This window comes from Drosophila erecta, unplaced genomic scaffold, assembly GCF_003286155.1.
Source record: "Drosophila erecta strain 14021-0224.00,06,07 unplaced genomic scaffold, DereRS2 tig00000092-arrow-pilon, whole genome shotgun sequence".
In the NCBI taxonomy this organism is placed as follows: domain Eukaryota; kingdom Metazoa; phylum Arthropoda; class Insecta; order Diptera; family Drosophilidae; genus Drosophila; species Drosophila erecta.
The window spans coordinates 2969943-2988525 of record NW_020825207.1 but is presented as its reverse complement, the minus strand read 5'-3'; the positions used below and the strand labels follow the sequence as shown (position 1 = coordinate 2988525).

Below are 18583 nucleotides of genomic sequence, written 5' to 3'. Positions count from 1 at the left end.
AAGGCAAAGTTTTAGTTTTTGGTGAACGTATACGTAATTTTTGCATGCTGCCTGCTCTGCGATAAGCGAACTCGCAAATTCGCCGTGTGTGTGTGGGTTAATTTGAAAGTTTCAACTGTCACAAATGTTATAATTGACGGCAGCCACTTGCGAGCAGTGCATCTGTGTATGTATCTGTGTCGCGTATCTGCATCTACATGTGTATGTGCATACAAATCTTTTGTCGAGCGCGTATCTCGCGGATGCAGTTCAAATTTCGTTATGCTCGTGTTTAGTGAGCATTTGGCCGTTAAGTGCCGTTAAGTGGACATTGAGTGACAATGCCTCGAGATTACGCCCACACAACGCCACTCGACTAAATGCAAAACAAAAGACCAGCTGAGTAATGCACTCCGCTCCACATTTCACCCAGGGAAATAGAAAAAATTTGATATACTTGTTTAAAAACTGTAACTGCGTACTACGGATAGTTGGATAGTTAGTTTCTGGGGTGTGGGAAATCGCCGAATGAGATCAGACATTGAGTTTTATGGCAAAAGTTGAGCAGATAAAAGGAATTCTTTTGTTGGCAGTGCTATTTGCGAAATTTGAAAGCTCAACTTATTATTGCATCTAAGGACGCACAGTTATCTCATACTGCAAGTGTAAATTAAAATAAACGATTACGGGCATTTGATGAAGTTCAAAGAGGGAATTACGAATGCGCCAAAGATTTTCCCTATAAAGCGAAAACACTTTCCTCGCATAGCCACATTACTTCATGCAATTGAATTTAATTTATCAAAGAAAGAGAAAATCCTGTTCAAATTTAAATATTTTAACCATGCATGAGAAGATTTCCCAAGAAACAATCGCCAAATGAAACCATTAACCAAGTGCTTATTGAGATGGATTTATAGTATTGCATGGCAGTGCCAAGTTTGCAAATCCACGGACCAAAGCCCCGAAACAAAAACCACTTTAACCAAGCCCAAGGTCAATTGCGAAAATATCCATCAGCAAAAGTTGATTATGGCCAAAATCTTGAACGCTTTTTATGGCCTCAAGAAGACATCGTGTGTGGGACTTTGCGAACTGAGATATAGATGGTAATAAGTTCGTGGGAAAAGTGCAGAGGAGATCATTTGGCAAGGCAACGTGACTTTGAATATTTTAGAGAAAACAATTGGCATAAAAAATAAGCATAAACAAGGCGAGTGCAATTTATAAAATTGTATCTGTATCTGTGACCCGTTAAGCATCTAATTATGCGCGAATATGTATATACAGCTGGATCTGCTTGGGTTTTTTAATTTTCGCTGTTAGAAAAATCTCATTCTCTCTGCGAAAATCTCTACGCCATTGCCGCTTTTGGAATTTTCTCGTTTTCCGTTTTGCTAATTCCTGCGCATTTTGCTACGGCTTTGGCACTGCCATTTTCACTTTGCCATTCATGACTTGGTCCGGGCTTTTGGGCTGCGTGTTTATTGCATCCGTTTTGTGGCATACTTTTCGTGCCGCTTTTGTTGCTATTTTTGCAAATTTTTCTTTTATTTTTTTTACGCTGCAGCTAAGCACGAAGCGGATATTGTCACTTTTGCAATTACAACGCGCATAACTTTGCGCACAAAAAATGAAAATGCACGCTTTGGAAAATTGCCTTGGCAAAGGCAAACACTGAATGAAATTGGAGAGAGAGAAAATATAAAACAAATAAATAAAAAAGAGAAAGAAACGATGCAGAGATAAGCAGAAACAATTTCATAAAAAAATATAAAGAATAAATAAACAATTCAATTGAAAAGAATTCCGCAAAGCAGCGGAGAGCAAATAAATGGCAAGAGTTTCCAGCAAAATAAATGGAGTCAAGGCATGGCAAACGGAATTAAATCAAAACGAGAAGTCGAGTGTGCCAAGTATCAGATTAAAACGGCGAACGAAATGAATATCTTTAATATAAAATTATAACTTAAGCGCTGCGAAACATGGTTAAATTTCAATTTTGGGAGCGCGTCACATTTCTCGAATAAACTGGACTTATTTTGGGATAGCAATATACATTAAAGCTTAATACTTATTTCAAACTAAAGCCGCAGTTATGGTTCCCACCTTGCTAATGTCATGAGTTCACCAGCCACATTCGATTCACTCCGTTTCCCAACCCATTTCGCCGATCTTCTCAAGAAAGCAAGCGGATAAAACCCAAAATCGTCGACAACTTTCACATTTCACATTTTCGGGCACAATAAACACAAACATACTTTTTCAGAGCGCTCAACTTTGGCATATTTTTTTTATTTCGGGCACTCGAAAATTTCAAAGACGAACGCGACGCGTGCAAAAGACAAAACATACGACAAGCAAAAATAAATAATAAGACAAAATCTCCAAAATCTGAGAAAAAAATATCCATGGAGTTCAACGAACGCAAATGAAGAAAGAGTAAAAACCTAAACAAAACCAAACAAAAAGTCACGAAAAGAGATGAACAAAAAATTTTTGTAAACAGCCAGCATATAATTAACACAATGAAGTGCAAAAGTACGCAAAGAAATCGATGAAAAAAATTGTAAACAATTTTTGCATGGCAGCCAAAAGTGCCAAGATGTTTGCCAAAGACTTGCAAAATCTCCAGCGAACGAATGAAATACTTGGTGAAATTCCAGCGAAAAATATACACTTTATTATTATATTTTCGCAAGAAAACGCACAAAAAAATTCAATCAAACTGCGAAATGCACAACAAAGCGTCAAAACGCATTCAATCAAAGGCCATCTCGAAAAAAAACCCAAACGAAATAATAATTAAATAACTTCGCTTGAAATTTTCGACTAAAGAAAATAATTAAAAAACAAAAATGCAGGCACAAATTCTTGGCGTAAAAATGATTTTTAATTTGCTGATAAGCAAATTGAATTAATGCTTGTTTATACTGCCGAAACTAATGGCTTTATACTCGAAGAAATTGTGGTTTCATTAAATGTTGCCAGTCAAGCTAAATCTAAAAAATTATGGTTTCATTAAATGTTATCAGTCAAGTTAAATCTAAAAAAAAACATTTTGATGAACCAAATAACATTTTAAGCCTGAATTTAAATTCCCGAATTCCACTGCGAAACTGGCCGCGTCAATTCAGATTTATTTTTTATTAATATTCGCAGGCGATATTCCCCCCACAAATCAATGTTCATCAAGGGGCGTGACGAGGAGGACGGCAGGGTGGGGTGGGGTGGGGTAAGGAAAACAAAAATTAATATTGTCATAAAACGGTCATAAAATATGTTAACTAAAAGAAATGGGCATCAATAAGCATATATGTAGATGCGCCGACATCGATGGCCAGTGGGGAAAGGGCATTATATATCCCCATATATATTGAGGTGGCTGTCAAAGTGACGCCATTTACGGTTTGACAGGCACAACAACTGCAAACTCACCAGCAAATAGCAGCTGGCGTCGTTAGTCTGTCTGAATCTTGATGATGATGATGGGTGAAAGGGGGAGTGACTGAAGTGACATATGTGGATGGCAGTTAAAATTGCTCGCAAGCTGTCAATAAATTGAGCTTAAATCACGTAAAAGTTGCCGCTGTAATGGGGGAAACCGTTTTTGTTTTAGCCAAAAAGAACAAAAATGAACTCGCCAAAGTTTTTGGTAAACAATCACAAATTTTTATTGCCACAGTTACACAAAAGCGGGCTTGTATAATTTACAAATTATGCCAGCAATGAAGAATATTTAATTAATTCGGAACAACCAAGTCTCAGTTACTGAATTAAAAAAATTTTAAACAAACCCTGCGGAAAATGTAAAAAAAATGGTTCACTTGAATGTGTTTAATTTGTATTTCACGCCTGAATTTTCTTCAGCCGCAAAGGGTTGCCGTAAAAGAAATATATATATAAAAAAGGATGATTAATTAAGGTTATTGTGATTAATGTTCTTCACCGGAGCCCAAGGTCTTAGCATACAAATCAGCGGAGCGAGCGGCTGATGGCCTGTAACCTTTTCGAGAGGCAAGAAAACAATGACCACAAGACGGTCCCAATATATATACATATATATGGTGGGTATATATCCCACTGACCCAAATCCGAGGCGACACCTTGGTGGGAAGTGGGAGTGGCAGGTGGCAAGTGGCAGGTGGCAGGTGGGGCAGTTGGAGGAGCGCCGGAACTCAACAGCTGAGCAAACATTTGATCTGGCTGCGGTTCAGTGGCGCTCAAACTGTGACAGGTGCAAATTGTTAAACCTCTGCCTGTCCGCTTGTCTGTGTGTCCTTTAGCACCTGTACTGGGTCACACAGACACCGACACACACACACACACACACACTCAGCAGTTTCCCCAAGCCCTTTTCCCCGGATTTTCCGACTGTCATTTGTTTTCCTGCCATTGTGTTTTTTCCTCTTTTTCTTGCACTCCTGTACAAGTTTTATTGGTCTGCGTCTGAGTTAAGTCTGTTTAAATTTTCTTGTTGTCCCGGAACGTTTTTGCCATGTTTTGTCCTTGAAGTATCCTCAGTGGCTGCGGCCTTATAAATCTTCTTTTGGACAAAATGGCGCAGCACGTAAGTCGCCATTGGTATTGGTGTGTGCGTGTGACTAGACAATTGCGGTTGAGCATTTAGTATCGGCTAATTAGTGTTTTATTATTTAGCTACCTATTATTTAAATGGAGCCTTTACTCAAGAAGCTGTTGCTTAAGAAGGAGTACTGATGGAAACATCTTTTTGATATAACTTAAATAGCTTAGTTCTAATCTTGTGACCCGCACTGTGCATTTGATTCTTTGTCTCTGAAAGGGAAATAAATTATTTTCTGCTTCGGTTATCAGTGAACATAGCCTCATTTTGTCTTTTCACTTTTGTTGTGGGCCATTCGTGTTGCCAACTAATTGTACCGCCTTTCTCGCTTACCTCACTGCCCCGCCCACTTGACTTTGCATGTGCTCAACAATTTATGATCACTGCGGCTTAGCGATGTACAAGGGAAAAAATCAAGCAAAAAGCGCAGCGCCGTTTGTCGCGGCATAAATAAAATTAATTATTCAGGCAAAAAGGCAACGGCTTCGACTTCGGCTTCGGCTTAGGCTTTGGCTTTAGCTTTGGCTTTGGCTTTGGCTACAGAAATGGCAAAATGGCCAGCTGGCAACGTCCACGGAATCCAGCGATACAAACCAAAGCCGTAAAAGTCAAGAACAACAGCGTATTGAAATTTAAGTGCCGCCAAAAGGCAAAAGTCGTGGACTTTAATACGCTCGATTGAAACGGGGATGCGACAAGGTATTTGGTCCGTAAGAAGCAACAATTATTTATCCGAGGGCAAACAAAGATTTATTATGCCAATAGGGATTCATTTTGCGGTGAACAGAGGTTTCGGCGCCCAAAGATGCAGATACTTGAGCCAAATATCTAATGCCAGGTCAACTGAAGTGAAATTCAATTTTAAAAGTTTTGCAGTTCATTTCAAAAGTGGCCTGTCAATGATTTCATTTCATTTACCAATATGGTATAAAGTAACTTACTTGCAACTCTTCTCACAAAATTTCTTTGCTCAGCACGCAATTGCCAACTATGGCGAAAATTAATTTATAACAATTAGTGTAAATTTCGCCATTCCCATGGCTAATGTTTCTGATTTGTACAAAGTGCTGCTCTCGGATATCCTGGAAATCCCTTACGCTTCTTAAATATTTTAGCAAAACAACGGGTTAAACCAATGCAAAAAGCTAACAAAAGCCAAAGAGAAAGGAAGCAAGTTCCACAATGACCACGCCCCCCGCCTTAGTTTGTGGGCGGAAAATTAATTACGCACGCTTTAAATTTAATTTCATTTGTTTTCGTTCCAGCAGTTCTCTTTGGTTCATTTAACTGTACTAAGAAAAACTAGTAACTATTTGTAAGAAATGTTTGAAAAATATTAAGAGAATATTTGTGTATACATGATTTGAGATCTATTCTGCTAAATTTATTAGTATTATTTTAATAATATTTTTCGTGCATTCATTCTTATTTTTTTATTGCCTCGTGCATAAAAAACCTATACAAAATTATACTTTCTTTTGCCGAATTAGTAACTATTCTTGCTTTAAAAATCTAGAAAAAGTTTGAAAAATTTTAAAAATTAAACTTTTTTTCAAAAAAGACAACTTTACTAATATGCATTCTAGGTTCGATTTTCGTTGTGTGTATTACTTTTGCACCCATTTCCAGCCACCCACTCTGCCCCCCTCCGCCTTTTGGCCACGTTCCCCCTTTCCACCCTTCATTCGTCTTCCATTTCGTGTTTTAATGAGCTTCATGCGCCACACGCTGATTTCGCTTTCTTCGCCTTTTGCTCGTTTTTTGTTTCGCTTTGGCTTGTTATTATTATTGTTTCTTCTCCTCCACTCTGGGATTCTCCCCCCTCACTCTGCCGCCCCGTAATATTTAATTTTTGCTTTTTTTCCTACTCGCTCGCTGGCAAATTGCAAATTGCGGGTTAGCATTTCTTAATGTCAATGCCATCGCAGCGGGCAGAAGAAGAATTACTCTGTTGGGCGATGGGGGGAGGGGTGGTAGTGGAGAGCGGGGTGGGGGAGTGTGCGGAGTGGGAGTGGCAAAACAAAAGACCAGAACGAAATTGGCGAACTCTCGACCAAAACCGGACTTTCACACTGAGCGAAATACATTTGAACTACAGAATGTACCTACTCTTACTTACTTACTTACTTACTTACTTAATTAATTACTTAGTTACTTACTTACTTACTTATTTATTTATTTATTTACTTAGTTACTTAATTATTTACTTACTTACTTACTTACTTACTTACTTACTTACTTACTTACTTACTTACTTACTTACTTACTTACTTACTTACTTACTTAATTACTTACTTACTTACCTACTTACTTACTTACTTCTCCTTATTCGTACTCATTACTTTTTGACTTCTTATTTATTTATTAAGTTTAAATACTTATTTTTCCATTTACACATTAAAATGCGCTTAATGTATAAAATTACCAACTGCAAAATGAAGATTATAATACTAATAGTATAATACTAAGCATTTACTTATTATGTATGGTAAGTGTAGGGGTTCATCATCATTAATCATAGTTGATAACTTAGGTTAGTTTTTGCAATTTAAATAATTTTTTTTGTTACAAAGATGTTTATGGTTATTTTGGCCGCATGTAGACACACTGGCCAAAACAACGACAATGCAGCTTTTCCCTCGCATTTCGTATTTTTTTTTTTACTTAAGTGGGCAAGTTAATTGAATTGGGGCTTATGCGCGGGCAAGGAGTTGGGTGGAATACAGTACCTACTAATTGTTAATTGCTCGGGGGTGGCCAAGAAGAAGCAGAAAGGGCCAGCAGCACTCCATGCATTTATGGTAATGCAAAAAGCGAGCGGCGAATGGCGAATGGCAAATGGCAAGTGGAGAGCATCGAAACAAACCCAGCGAAAACCCAGCGGGCGAAGAAATTGAAGTGCGGATCAGGGCCGAAAGTGCAACAAATTGAAAGTGTTAACGATTGTGGCTAGGATTGCCAGAGGCAGCCAGTGCAGTCCTTTCAGGAATAATTAAACGGGCTGATTAAGTGGAGCCATAATTGTTGTCGAGCGGGGGTTTTGAGTTCCGAGTTGCCAAACTTTGCGACGCGCTTAAATGATTTGTGTATATATTTCAAAAGTTTGCTAACAGTCCATTAAATAATGCAAAAAAAAGTTTTCTCTGCATTTCCATTTATTTGTGCAATATTTATTTCGGGTCTGCTCACAGCAATTTGTTTTGATCAAAGCCCATAAAGTTTATCTACCAGCATTCATCATATACACAAATACCAAAACATAAAGACTTGGGCATTGAAAATGTAATTTAATTGTTTTATTAAGACAATTCAATGACTTCAAAACAAAACCATTCTTGAGTTATCTATTAATTACCAACTCTATGCAAATCCCTTGCGCAATCTAGAATTATTTGTAAATTCTCAGGTTTAACATCGCCAACCGTTTGGTTCGCCCCACCTGGTGATTAGACCACTAATCGGCATAAATCTCGTAACTAAACCGAAAATACGCCCCATTAGCCCCGCCAACCACCTGATACATTATGCACCTGGTACGCCAAAGACTAATTTAAAGCCGGCAAGAAAAGCCCTCTTTCGCGGCAACTTAATTTGCCTGAAAGAGACAAAACCAATAAACCAAATGCTGACTTATAGCCTTGTTCACGTCACAGGCGACGGGCAGAGGGCGGGGGGGTAAGGACCTTGGTTTATCGCTCAGACAACGCGCAATTTTTTCGTTTAATAACAATATTTACTCATCATAAAGCATAAATGAAGGCATAATGTGTTGACGGGCTGAGTATGTATGTGTATATGCAGCCATGAATGTGTACATCTCTTGGGAAATGGGTGTAGATGCGTGGGTGTTACTGCGGCGGTCACATCTGGCTGCCACGCCCATTTTTCCCCTGGCTGGTGACACCAAAAAATTGCACGTCTGTTTCAACGCTTTTTGTTTCATTTATTCACTCTATGTGGGTGCCATTTTTGCTCTTGTCTATGAGAACTTCACTTAGGTGACATACAAAAAGCCAATATTTGCCTGGCATGGGCGGAAAGCAGACAGGGGCTATGTGTTTGCCTCGTCAAAGATATTGAAAATTCAAATAAAATGCCAGCCTCTGAAGCACTGAAAACATATATAGCCATTCCCAAGAAATATATTTTTAAACTTTCGTTTTATTTGAAACATTGAAAAGCAACTATATTTTGGGCATTAATAAGCTGTTTATTCCTATTTTGAACATATTTTTTGAATTTCGCACAGCAATACAGCTTTTCGCTCAGTGTAGATGTGAAACAGGACGTGCGACACGTGCAGACTGGCAAATGACGCTAGGTGGCGCCACTCCGACTCCCATTTCCCATCCGCGTGGGAAAACAACTTCTCCCGTTCCGCCACCCCCCTGCTGACTTTTTCACCCCCGCGGCAAACCAACCATCAATCAATGGGCCTTAGAGCATTTTGTTGCCTTCGATTTGTGGGCAAGCGTTTAACGGGGCGTATGCGCAATTAATGCGCGATGTCGTGAACAAAATGTAGAGAACTCTTAAAGAAATTTTCTGCCAGAGCTTTCCATGATGGAATTCGTGAGCGCTCTGCTCTAATTGCATTTTGCGAAAGCTGTTTTTTTTTTTGTTATTTCTCGTTTTGTTTTTTTTCTTTCTGTATTTTGTTTCATCATAATTATCGAGATAATTACGCACGCATCGTTAATTGGATGGCTGCGAATTAAGGGGAAACAGGGTTATGTAGGGAAACTGTGAATTAAAGAAAATGGGAATGGGAGAGACACGCAATTATCATGGGATCGGAATTTGAGATAAGTGAGGAAAAGTGTTGATTTAATGAGCCAACTAACCGCAAACTGGTCTAGATTTGCTGGGTAATTATCGAGAATATCAAAGCGATGGAGCAAAAGCACCCAGGGAGTTAACTTTCGCAATCAATAGTGTAATATCGCATTGACACCCCCATGGAAATCATTTGCATTTCCCTCAATCGAAAAGAATCATAAATCAAGCTCAAGACAATCGAGAGTTTATTCAACTCCCTGGGCGTTCATCAAAGGGAATCTTGAGTGAATGTAGTATATATAAAATATTCATATAATAAGATGAATTCCCCGGCAATAACTCACTTGAACAAATCGAAGAAAACATTCAGTGTGAGGAAATCTCTACTTGAATTTCCTTGACTGAAGTTTTGCTTTGCGGCTACTAACCCAATTGTTATTAATTTTATAGACATTTGGTGCGTGTTATGCCTGTGCGTGCTGCCAACAATCGAGACCGCCAGACAACAGCCCTCACCCATGACCCCTGACCCCTGACCCCTGACCTCGAGCCCGCGACACTAACTGAATAAACGAGAGACTGAGGGTCGCAGAAAGGGAACTCAACAATGCGTAACAACAGGAAAGCAATAACCATTTGCAATTAGCTCAAACGCGTTTGGACCACAACTTTATTTTGACACTGTCTACCAAAGGAATAGCGGGGTTAAGGCGGGCCAACAAGGGTTAAGAGTGTGCTGGGCACAAGGTCAACGCATCAGGGCAGAAAATTGAAGTGGCTGATTTTGCCCCAGCGAGGGCAGATACCTGAGTTACTGGGAACTTTGAACGCCTTTGTAACTAGAAAACTTATTCATGTAACTCATAGTTTTAAATTGCCCAGCAAAAGTTGACATAATCATAGCTTGGTATCTCAACTATTTTTCATTGAATAATGTTTTCATATTTCGCACATAAACTATGCTTGCTGTTCAAACCTCTATATATATATAGAACTTTTTAAACTACTTGCTTGACTTACTATTAACATATTCTCGGAAATCCTTTAGAACTTCTGGGTAACTTACACTTTCCTTGCGAAAATACCTTTTCATGGACCCCACCCCAAATCGCTTCTTAAGCAGTTTAGCATTAATTAAGTTTGAGTAAGAGTTGCAGACACTCGCGGCGAAAGCCGAGGAGGTTTTGTCGCTGAAGTATAGTACTTAATTTAACTGTCTGTCTGCTGGCCAAGTGATAAGCTATTTTCCCCATTTCACCCCGCAAACTCGGTAACCAGCCCCGTTCCGCCAAACTAATTGCTGCCTTTTAACACTTGAGTGGAATTTTACTCGCCATCTATCTCGCTCTGGAACGGTGTGCATTTCCTGGCCAGACAATCTTCTCCAGCCCCTGAAAACAAAAACCCCCCATTTCGCACTACCTTACTCACTAGGAATGATTAACTGCATGGGGTGTTGTGGAAGTGGGCGGAAAACTCTTGGTTTCAGTTTATCAGCCATCATCGTTTGTCCGCTTTTCAGTCGCATTATGCGTCAGCGCACTAAACCAACATTTTTACACCTAAGAGCAGATGAAGGCACTGCGGGCAAGGGGAGCACGGGAGTCCGGACTTTGTCTAGTAATTTCTGCCGGCGGATGGCATTTAATGCATGATTGAACGGCGGGGCACAGCATTTTCGGCCTCAATGAGTGCGAGACATGGCTAAGCGTATTAAGAGCCGCATTACCGTTAAGTTTACAGTTTAACTATCAAAGCGAAAGCGGGGGATACCTACCTACCTAGCTAACTACCCACACAAGCACACGATAACCTACCCGCAATCCATTTGCCAACATTACGCATACGCCGCGTGGCGTCCATAAAAAATGCAACTCTGCATTGCTTAGCCAGCGAAAGAGAACAGAAGGCTAAGAAAGCGAACAAAAGCACGACAAGAACAAGAGCCAGTGCCACACTCGAGGGTCGACTATTATATACCCCTTAAAGTGGTAAGATCACACTAACCTCGCACTTTACCATCTTCATGCTAGATCGGCTTAGTTCGTTGTTCTGATAAATACTTATAGGGTACGAATTGCCTTCTTCTGTTTGGAGCATGCTCTTGAACGAACGCGGTATACCCTGTTACCCTCAAGTGCCGGGTATAACGACTAGAAGGCATTGGTTTCCTTGGCGAGCGAAATGGGAAATTGAAGGAGAAAACTCCGAAAATGGGCCACTAGTGGGCATGGCCACGTTGCCCCTACGTGCCCCGGCATGCAAAGTGCCATTCCGCAGCTGGGGGAATCGCATTTTAAAGCATCCATATTGATGTGCAAACATGGAATGCATTTTATGATGAACATGGATTTCAGGCTCGTTCCTTTCTGTTTGGGCTTTAAATATTTATGGGTACGATAAAGCGTGGGAATTCAACTAAAGGGCGGCCAGTGAGGCCAATGTTAAATCTTTAATACTTAGCTTTATTTATTTTTAATAACTAGAACAATGTGTGTTCTTTGATGTGTGCTGTGGAAAGGCATGTTAATTTAATCACGGCACATACAAGTGCACACCAATAATAATACATTCAATTATTTCACTCGAAATACATCGGAATCAACGAGACTGGTCTGCTTATCATTTATCAAACCGAATTATGCGCTAATCTCGGCCAGACATCGTCCGTTAACAAATGTTTGCTCATTCGCAGTCTTCAGCTATTTCCATTATGTTCTTCGTCGCATTGCAGCCAAAAAATAGATGGAGGCAAGCAGCGGAGGAATAAGAATTGAAAAGCAATACAAATCCACAAATCAAAAAATATCTGAAATGTTTGGCGGGCGGTGGGGCAACTTTCGGGGCGGTCTGCTGTCGTTTATTCTGTGGCAATGACATGCGACAACGTTGCAGTTGAAATGCATCCCCAGATGGAATGGAAATGGCCGTGGAATGGTAGTTCTGATATTAGTACTATTCCTCGCCTGCCTTCCAGCCGTCCATTCCCTCGTCCGAATGACAGTGGCGAAACCAGAACCAGAACCATAACCAGTACCCAGACCCAGACCCGAAACAGATCCAGACAATGCTGAGGCTATGATTCCGATTCCGATTCCGATGCCCTGCCAAGAACCCCGAAAACTTCTTTTGTTCACCCCTACTCCTGCACTCCACAATTCTCGATTTTTCTCTGCTCACGAAATGAGGCTGCCAAGAAATGTTTGCTCTAGAGATTTCTATGTTTCCAACACATTTATTAAAGCCAACTATAGCGTGGACCAGGGGGGGGCAGTGGGCAGTGCAGTGCCTATGACAGGAGCGGAGCGGTACGGGAATGCACGGGCAGGACCGGGCCGGCTGGATATTAATCATCGGGCAGACTTAAATTGCAAATGAAATCGGAATTGGGCAACGGTGCGTATGCGTATCGTAGTTGAGTAGTTCGAGGCGACGAGGGAGCCAGAAATTGGCAGACTCTGTCAAGCATTTGTTGGCTGCAGCAAACACAAACATACATATTCAAATGTATACACTGGGGCAAATCGGTACACAGCTTGTAGATATTTACTCAAGCCAAACCTCTAAATTGGTAACAAATAATTTATTTGCATATTCCACTCTCCACTGGCAGCGGAAATCATTATCCTTTAAGTTAAACTAATTTCATTTCCCTGAATATATTAACTCAGCGTAAGTAAATTCCTCGCAGTGCATATATATACATATTTGCACACATCCAAACGAAAAAAAAAGACAGAGTCGGCTAGGAAGAGAGAGATATATCCATTAAGCAAACACAGAGAAATCGCCGCTGACATAAAGCAGCAATGGCTGTCCTGGCAATGTCCTGGATCCCCCCAAGTCCTTTCTCGCGCGTATCTGGCTGCCGCCTCGCTGGCGCCAGCTGTCGCCTGCTTTAACTTGTGCCCTCTCACATGACTACAGCACATGTATCTGTACATTGCTATCTATCTGCGAGATACTCGCACTCGCACTCGCTCATATCATCAGCATATTGCCGCTTGTTGAGGAATCTTAAGTAATTTGTCCCCCTTTCCGGTGTCACTGCTTCCAGGTCCCGCCGTACAGATGGTGTCCCAGAACCGACCTCCTCCGCCGATGCCGGTGCCCGTCCAGGTGCCCCAGTACGTCAACGAGAACGGAACGCTGACCCACGTGATGCTCTCGCCGCAGCAGTACCAGCAGCTGCATCCTGGCCAGGGACACCTCCACCCAGCTCCATTCGTAAGTAGCTAAGTTAGCAATCCCAGAAGTGGCATAATTCCCACTTTCGTGGGAATCTCCAGAAACAACTCATAAGCTGTGGAAATTCCATATTTAAAAGGAGAGATTCAAAACAAGTTTTATTATTTAAAAATTGTTCTTAAACCAATTTGGACATTTCCGCAAGATTAAAGAATCTTTACACATCGCAAATGCATCATAAGAATAATGCATTCTGTAAATGAATTAATCAATGTCGACGCATTTTATCGGACTTTTAAATGGAATCGGAAAACAGTAGGCGAAACCCAAACCTTCTGCTATCGAATAGATGGAAAACAGTATCTCATTTCCATTCCATTGGCGGAACTTCCTTCGCTTATCAATTAATTGACAGCTAATTGAGCGAACAACCAGCAATCAACAGCAATAATTCCCCGCTGCTTATTCGATTTGAGAACGAAATTTGCATTGGGGGCGTCTGTGGAAATAATTTATTGACCAAATGTCGCCGTATGCGGCAAACAAACCGGATTGGATCCGGGTGAAGTGGTTCCTGGTAAATCAGAAAACTATTCAATTTCAACCAGACTCGGCTTCGATGCAAATGCATTATGAAACTGAAACGGGCCGAAACAATGGCTGAAATGGGTAAACTTTTTACCTAAACAATAACAACAATTTAAGCAAAGTTTAAACAAAAACAAAAGCGACAAAACAGTTGGCCAGCTGTCGTTGCTTTTGTATATATAATTTATTTATTCATCGGTTGGCTTAAGTTTTTGTTTTCTGAACAGCAATATCGTTTTGTTTGCTCGCCCATCTGCAGTGCAAGGGAAAATTCGAGGGAAAAGCGTGAAATTTGCATAACTAATTAGTCTATTTCGCACAATTCCAAAGTCCCATTTAAGTAACTCAATGCCTGACTCACCATGCGCAAATATTTGAATGGCAAATGCATTCAGAGGCAATACGTTCATCGTCTGCATTCGTTTCATTGCATTTCGCGAGCTGTCATTTAGGCGTGAGCTTTGACAATTGTTCTGCGAAATTGTTTGGCCAGAATGCTAATTAGCCAGCTGCGAATAGGTGCTTGCCAACTGCGAGAAACTGACCGCGTTGCTTGCCAGGTAAATGGTAATTGTTGGTGGAAAAGTGAACTTTAAAGATACACATTTCCCCACCTTTCCACTTTCCCCATTCCTTAAATATTTTCGATCAAAAATTGTATGTAGTCAAGTCATGTTTATTAAAGCTAAGGGTAAATGACTTATTGGGGGTTTCTAACAATTAAAAGCCACTTTAATAGAGTAATAAGCCATCTACACGTACATATAATTACAATCGTGAGTCACAGCTTTAAAGCTTTCTGAAAAATTTGGATATTTGATTCTAGATTGTTAAGTACATACAAAGCTTTAGTAATATTTAATATCAAAAAGAAGCCTTTAACTGGCAATATTTTATTTGATTTTACCGTTGCAAGCTACTTTCCCTTCGGTTTTTTCGACCACTCACATCCAGAACTAGTTGGCTCCCATGGTGATGCCAAATTGAGAGTTGGAGCTGCTGCATTCCAGTTAAATTGCCTTGCTAATTTGCAAAATGGAGGCGAGCGAATAAAAACGCTTGTTAACCAAACCAGATGAGCGTTACATAGTCACATCACGTTTCAGACCCCAACTGTTGCTCCCGTCGCCACTTATGTCTAATAATTTAATAATAACAATTTCATTGTGCAGCTTAAACATTCCTATCATCTCTTTTATGTGCAGAAATCGTAAAGTTTGTAGCAAATTTAAGTATTTTCATTTGCATTGCTGGAAATTCTTGGCCAAGATGCGGCAGATTCCTCCAACAATCCTGGTTCGTGACTTGACCAGACTACAAATCCGGTTATGAGCTAGCGCCTAGCGCAATTTAAATTCTATTGCCCAACTCCCCTCTTTAGGTTATTTATTGTATTATTATCAATCGCTCAATTAAAGCCGCAATTAATTGCACTGTGGATTGTATAATTTTCAACGATTACGCGCTTTCCGTGGGGCTGATTTATTTGTAAATAGTAGACATATCACAAATACAGAAGAACTATGCAAGCAATATGTATGTTCATCGTTTTAATTAAAATTTAATTGCTTTTAAAGCATTTAAATCAGAAAGAAGTAAAATTAATACTAGGTATAGTAAAGAGTTAGGAGCTTTTTTTTGCCAAGCTGTCAGCATTAAAATGCTGACTAAACTGGCGATTTGCATAACAATTTGTAGGTTTTCAGTTGTTGATTTGCCAAATTGAGTTGGTGCAAGCCACTAAATGTTGCAGCTTGATCGTGCCCGCTGCTGGCAACATTGTTGCTCATGACTCTTAATTGAACTCCACTTGGTCTGAACTTTGCTATCACATTTTACATAACCCGCCAATCCTAATGCCATTTTCACAGTGAAAAACTTGATTAATGCAGCGGACAACCACTTCATCCGCCTCGCACTCAAATTCGGATTCCAGCCTGGACACATGTGGCTTCGTCACGCTTTGTTGCTGAAATGAAAGTGCCGGCGGTGACTGCTCCGCTGACTCCGCCATTCCGACTTGACTGGCTGAGGCTGAATTTTCCTTGACTTAATTAACAATTTGCTGCCACCACACGGCGGCAACACACACTTGAAACACACAGCGGCTAGACATGGGAAACTTTTCAGGGGGTTCTGCCATATATGTGGGCAAAAAAGATAGCATTTGAAATTATATTTTCAAATATTTTCCGACAATGCAAGGTAGTGCCTTTTTTAGGGTTAAGTTTAATAGTTGAATGGGAAATTTTGCATCAGTTAGAAGAACATGAAAAATTAACACCCAAAAGAGTCAGCCCTTAAAAACTCTTGTTATAAAGCTGTTCAATAACACATATTTGCCATAGGATAAGAAACCCAAACCCCTTTGCTCGGGCGCCACTGAAATTCGCATACTGCACTTACAAATGGCAGCTTCCGCTTGTGTGTTTATGTTGAAATGTTTATAATTTGATTGTATGCTAATTTGCATAGTCGGTGTTGTGGTATCCATTATGCAACTTGACTCGAAATAACGGTATCTGTCGCACCATTGAAACCGAAAACGAAACCAAAACTCCCCCTCAGTCTTATTTTCTTTTTTTTTTGGTTTTGTCCATGTGCTAATCCGGCTTCTTTTGTTCTCATTTATTATTTCTGATGCTTTCGAGCAGAAACCGCAAAAAAAACTCATTAACTTTGACACATATTTTTTTGCATATTCATAGTTGATGATCATCCCAAAAGAAACGTGGTGAGAAATTTAAAGTGTGGAAATTGCACAACACACATATGTAAGGCCAACTTTGGTCATGTAAAATCGCGAAATTAGTGTAATTTTAGGGAGGAAAAAACTTGCTACAGTTTTCACCGATTGGTGGGCAAAATTATCAATAATCAGTTGGGCCACTTTGGTAATTTTTAGGTAATATATGCAGCTGGCGGGCGTGGCTAATTGCCCATATCCGGGAAAGCAATTTATTTAATGATATGCTGCTAAAATCGTTTTAGCCGGGAATTAAGTCGAGGCATTTTATATGTTCGCTGTATAAAAGAATAACGTACATATATTATTTTGAAAAAAAAACTTTAATGAACTTATGCATAACGATTTTTAAGTTATTGATTAAAACAAAGTAGAAAATTTTATTCATAAATATCGTCTGAAATATGTAAATGTTACAATTCAGCTGTTTAAAGGTAAAATTTCATTTAGTTCGTATGCAATGATAAACATTTGAATTTACGCGCTAAGTCGTCAGCTAACGAAAGCTACGCAGTATAAAACCGTGCGGGCTGAAAACAAATAGCTAGTTGATGTGAAACTCTGAAATACTGATGACTGTAAAGCAGTGTTGCCAATTTAGATTACTAGCTATATTTAAGCATGCGAAATTTGTAGCTATGAGTATAATAGGAGAAGGGCAAAGTGTTGTCAAGAGAAAAAAAATATTTAACTTTATTCATTTTTATAATACTATTTTTCTGCTATTTTGCGTAATTATCACGCACATTTCCTTTTCACTACTTCATTTGGTTTAAAAAAATACCGTTAGAGAGGTGGTATTTTTCCACCTAGCAAACGCAGCCCCACTGAAAACATTGCAATTTGTTGTTCCTTGAATTTATACGGGTTTAGTTACTAAACTATTTACTAGTTAGAAGTTCCTAGGAAATCGATGCCATGCAGCTGGGCAAAAGTCGAAGCAGTTAATTGCGGGAAGAAGTCACGTAAATTGTTGTCTTCCGTTTTGCGAAAGATAAGAAATCGAAAGTCAATTAGTTGTTATCAGTTTGTTTTTAGTCGACGGCCTGTTCTTTTGCGAGATATTTATAGCCAGCGTGTAAAAGTCGACGTGGACTTCAAGTCTTTCAGTTGAATGAGCATGGCAGACTCACAGAAAACGGGAAAAACGCTGCTTATTAAAGTACAATTTGGTTATAACTAACTAAATGCTGAGCAGGTTACTTAAGTGGCATTTTGAATACGTTTCAGATAAGCGCGAATGGCACCTCGCATTTCTACACTCCGGTGGCGGGCTATCCTGGCCCAGGACCTGCGGGCAATGGTCCACCGCACTATCATTTGCCGCCACCGCCGCCGCCGCAGCAGCAGCAGCCACCACAGCAACCACAGCAACCGGCGCCCCAAGGAGCACCACCGCAACAGCAACAACAGCAGCAACCACAGCAGCAGGTGGCACCACCGTCGGTCCAAGGAGCACCAAACGCTGGAGGTGTAGGCGCAGCCCAAGGAGCACCAGCCACTGTGACAACCACCCATTCGCTCACCCATTCGCACTCCCACACACACGCCCACTCGCACACACACCCCCAGCCGCACGCACATTCCCCGCACTCGCCATCGCCGCCAAATTATCGGGATGAACGCAGCCAGCGGCAGCACAACAAGCTGCTCCGGAAGCTGGAGAAGCAGCGGGAGTCAAGTGAGTATCCTGCGTCGAAAGCATGCCACGTTTGTAT

The 18583-nt window shown here is 40.4% G+C and overlaps 1 protein-coding gene across 6 annotated transcripts in view; it reads left to right on the top strand.

Moving 5' to 3' along the window:
- The window catches only part of LOC6547499 (fibronectin type-III domain-containing protein 3A), a 60964-nt gene that overhangs the window by 37321 nt on the left and 5060 nt on the right, over positions 1-18583 (top strand). For 4 of the 6 annotated variants that reach the window (XM_001976196.3, XM_015157097.2, XM_026981063.1 and 1 more), the window contains 2 exons: positions 13401-13570; positions 18096-18546. In XM_001976196.3, the coding sequence (XP_001976232.2) occupies positions 13401-13570; positions 18096-18546 (621 nt within the window). Of the gene's footprint in view, positions 1-13400; positions 13571-17642; positions 18028-18095; positions 18547-18583 lie in introns of those variants that run through there. The other 2 variants (XM_026981065.1, XM_015157094.2) reach the window with 2 other exon arrangements.